The 4,053-nt window shown below is 37.1% G+C and overlaps 1 protein-coding gene across 1 annotated transcript in view; it reads right to left on the reverse strand.

The window, feature by feature from the left end:
• Positions 1 to 530: 530 nt before the first annotated feature.
• Positions 531 to 4,053, reverse strand: part of LOC122814887 (oocyte zinc finger protein XlCOF28-like) — a 162,434-nt gene continuing 158,911 nt past the window's right edge. The window contains exon 3 of the mRNA XM_044087157.1: positions 531 to 3,404. Within this exon, the coding sequence (XP_043943092.1) occupies positions 1,333 to 3,404 (2,072 nt within the window). The 3' untranslated portion in view covers positions 531 to 1,332. The remainder of the gene's footprint in view (positions 3,405 to 4,053) is intronic.

A 4,053-nucleotide genomic window follows, 5' to 3' on the forward strand; every position in this document is an offset into this window, starting at 1 on the left:
GCCATACTGTAGCCATAATCTGTTAAGTCGACAGCTTAATGGGTTAAGGGCAAGACAAAAGAGCAGCAGTGACAGAGTCACCCTGGAATATCTCCCCTTTGAATTTTTACCCCTGGAATAATAATGTGTCATTTATCATGACTTAAATGCAAAGGGGTTTCCCACTGTTTCATCGTTGCTGTTATGCAATAGATCAGTGTAGGGTTTTTTATACATTTGTACACACACTTTTATTCATGAATTTGGGATACCGTCAAATGCTTTTTTGTAGTCTATCCATGCCATACTCAATTCTTCCCCTTTTTATAGTTCTCCATTATGACATTATTTAACAAATGATCCTTTGTTACATACAACTTTTTGTTACTGTTTTATTCTACTGCCATGATCAAGTTTTCTTGTAAATTAATATAAACTCTGTTGGCATCGATTCCTGTGTATAGTTTATACATCGTCATATGGCAAGTTATTGGTCTATACTTTTTAGGATGGTTTGCCGTTAAAGAGGAGTATTGTTTTTCCTGTTGTTAACCAGGTTGGTGTTGGTTTGGTGTGTGCATTTAAACAGTACTTACTCATGGCTAAATCTTCATGTAAAGGTATTAATACTTTTAGCTGGAAATTAGGTACTGCATCTGGGCCTGGGGTTTTCCAATTAGGAGCTATTCTTAATTTTGTTTCAATTTCTCTGGCCATTACTTTATCCCATTTAATATCCTGTACATTTGGGTTTCTTGTTCTTTAATTCTTCTGTCCATTCACCATCTTTGTTTTGTTCCACAGGATCTTCTAAGCTTTCTCTCCAAAATGTGTTGATTTCTTATTTTTTTGGTGGTGTTTCTATTCTTTTTGCCTTGTTTCCCAGTTCTCTATAAAACGTTTTTGGGTCATCAATAAATTGCTTATTTTGTACTTTTCCTTTACATTTATCTGAATATCTTCTACGTTTTTCTGCCTGTGCTGGTATCTTTAGTTTATTCTTTGCAATACAGTGTATGATAAAAGCAGCATGCAGAATTAGAACAGATCAGCATCTATCTCGTCCGTCTCTGAGCATTTTTTTGATCTTTTCCCTCTTCTGTATTCTTCCAACAGTGACACTTCTTGTCCTAAGTGCTTTACAGTTTTCTCTTCTGTATTCTTCCAACTGTGACACTTCGTGTCCTAAGTGCTTTACAGTTTTCTCTATTTGATGCTTCCATGATTTTTCCCTTCTTTTCCCTTACTGCCATGTGTTTTTGTGGGTTTTCTCATGGTATACAAGTTGGTAATTCCATATAAAACTCTTGTCACATGTAGCACATTTATGTAGCTTGTCACCAGTGTGGGTTTTCAAATGGTATCCAAGCAGAGACTTCCATATGAATGCTTTGTTACAGATTGCACATTTATATTCCTTTTCCCCAGTGTGGGTTTTTCATGGAATTTAAAGTAAGTCTTCCCTGAAAAGGTCTTCTTACATATTGTACATGTATAAGGTTTATCCACCATGTGAGCTTTTTCATGCAGTTTAAGGCTTTTCTTCCACGTAAAACTTTTAGCACATATTGAACATGTATATGGTTTCTCTCCAGTGTGTGTTTTTTCATGGGATACAAGACTGCTCTTCTGCAAAAAACTCTTGTCACATGCTGCACATTTATATGGCTTCTCTTTAATGTGAGTTTTTTCATGGGATCTGAGATTAGCCTTGATTGCAAAGCCCTTGTCACATTTTAGACATGTATATGGCCTTTCGCCACTGTGGGTTTTTTCATGGTATTTAAGCTGACACTTCCACATAAAACTCTTGTTGCATGTAACACATATATGTTGCTTCTCTCGGTTTACTTTCTCCAAGTATTTCTTTTCTCTTTTTTTAATTTCTCCAAGTCCTTTGGGTTTCTTCTGTCCAGTGTGAGTTTTCTCATGGGATGCAAGCTTGTTCTTCCCTACAAAAGTCTTCTCACATGTTGTACACTTATATAGCCTGTCACCAGTGTGGGTTTTCTCATGGTATATCAACAGACACTTCCACATAAAACTCTTGTCACATTTTGCACATTTATAAGGCCTTTCACCACTGTGGATCTTCTGATGGTATGCGAGTTTGTGCTTCCACACAAAGCACTTGTCACAGGTAGCACATTTATATTGCTTTTCCACAGTATGGGTTTTCTCATGGGATGCAAGGTGCCACTGCCACATAAAACTTCTGCCACATGTAGCACATTTAAATGGCCTATCACCAGTGTGGGTTTTCTCATGGTAGACAAGTTGGTACTTCCATATAAAACTCTTATCACATGTAGTACATTTATGTAGCCTTTCACCAGTGTGGGTTTTCAAATGGTATGTAAAATGAGACTTCCATATAAATGTTTTTTCACACATGGTACATTTATATTCCTTCTCCCCACTGTGGGTTTTTTCATGGAATTTAAGGTTATTCTTCCATGTAAAACTCCTCTCACATATTGCACATGTATATGGTTTCCCCTTAGCATGAGCTTTTTCATGTAGTGTAAGGCTCTTCTTCCACGTAAAACTTTTAGCACATATTGAACATGTATACGGTTTCTCTCCAGTGTGTGTTTTTTCATGGGATACAAGACTGCTCTTCTGTAAAAAACTCTTGTCACATGCTGCACATTTATACTGCTTCTCTTTAGTGTGAGTTTTTTCGTGGGATGCGAGAATGCCCTTCAGTGCAAAGCCCTTGTCGCATTTTAGACATTTATACGGCCTTTCTCCACTGTGGTTTTTTTCATGGAACTTAAGGTAATTCTTTCTTGTAAAACTCTTCTCACATATTGCACATGTATATGGTTTCCCCTTAATGTGAGCTTTCTCATGCAGTGCAAGGCTTTTCTTCCATGTAAAACTTTTAGCACACGTTGCACATGTATATGGTTTCTCTCCGGTGTGTGTTTTTTCATGGGATACAAGACTGCTCTTCTGTAAAAAACTTTTATCACATGCTGCACATTTATATGGCTTCTCTTTAATATGAGTTTTTTCATGGGATGTGAGATTATCCTTGCGTGTAAAGCCCTTGTCACATTTTAGACATTTATATGGCCTTTCTCCACTGTGGGTTTTTTCATGGTATGCAAGTTGATACTTCCACATAAAACTCTTGTTGCATGTAGCACATACATGGTGCTTCTCTTGGTTTAATTTCTCCAAATCTTGCTTCCCTTCAGTGTGAGTTTTCTCATAGGATGTCAGACTTTTTAATTTGTTCTCTTGAATAAAACTCTTGCCATTTTCCATGCACTTATCATGTGTATTTCCAGTTGGAATCAATAATTCTCTTGTAGAAACCATTTGAAAGGAAAAGTTTTTGGCGCATCCAGAATCAGGAAGCTCCCTCTGTAGCGACATCTGATATGGACTCTGACAACACTGCATACTCCTGCAGACTTAGGAGACAGTTAATAATCTGTTATTAGAATAGAACATCTATGGTACTAACCGTATACAGTGCAACATAAATAGTCACTAAGTGAACAATATACTTCATGTCTGACTTTAAAAGAATATATTCTGCCATCCCAATGATATATGGACAATAATTTCTACAGTCTTGTACAGCTCTGCATTTGCCTTAGATTTCCACAGCTCTAACTACTACATGTATGACAGTTTCTAATGCACTTACCTCCACTTCTAGAACTTCTAAGCACCCAACAAATGCCAGTACTTTGCTAACAGTATTTTCCATTTATGCTCTGCTATGTAATTAAGAACCATTTCATTATATCCTCACATTTTTTCACCTAAACATTACACTGAGCATGAAATAAATATTAACAGTTAAGTTTTCTCTGGAAACATCAGTTTCCTCCCACATTCCAAAATCATGTGGTAGGTTGTTTGAATCCTCTAAACTGGCAATAGGGGGTGTGTGAGGTACGGAAGTATGACTGTGGCACAGCTAGTCACCTGGGGTTGTAAACATTGGCTCTAGATGAAGGTGACTGTTAACGTTACACCTTACCCAACGTACAAAATGGGAGAAAAGATGCTGATGCATGAATGACTACATGGGAAGTACTGATGCATATAATG

This window comes from Protopterus annectens, chromosome 11.part0 (genome assembly GCF_019279795.1).
Source record: "Protopterus annectens isolate FY-2018-M chromosome 11.part0, PAN1.0, whole genome shotgun sequence".
Lineage (NCBI taxonomy): Eukaryota > Metazoa > Chordata > Ceratodontiformes > Protopteridae > Protopterus > Protopterus annectens.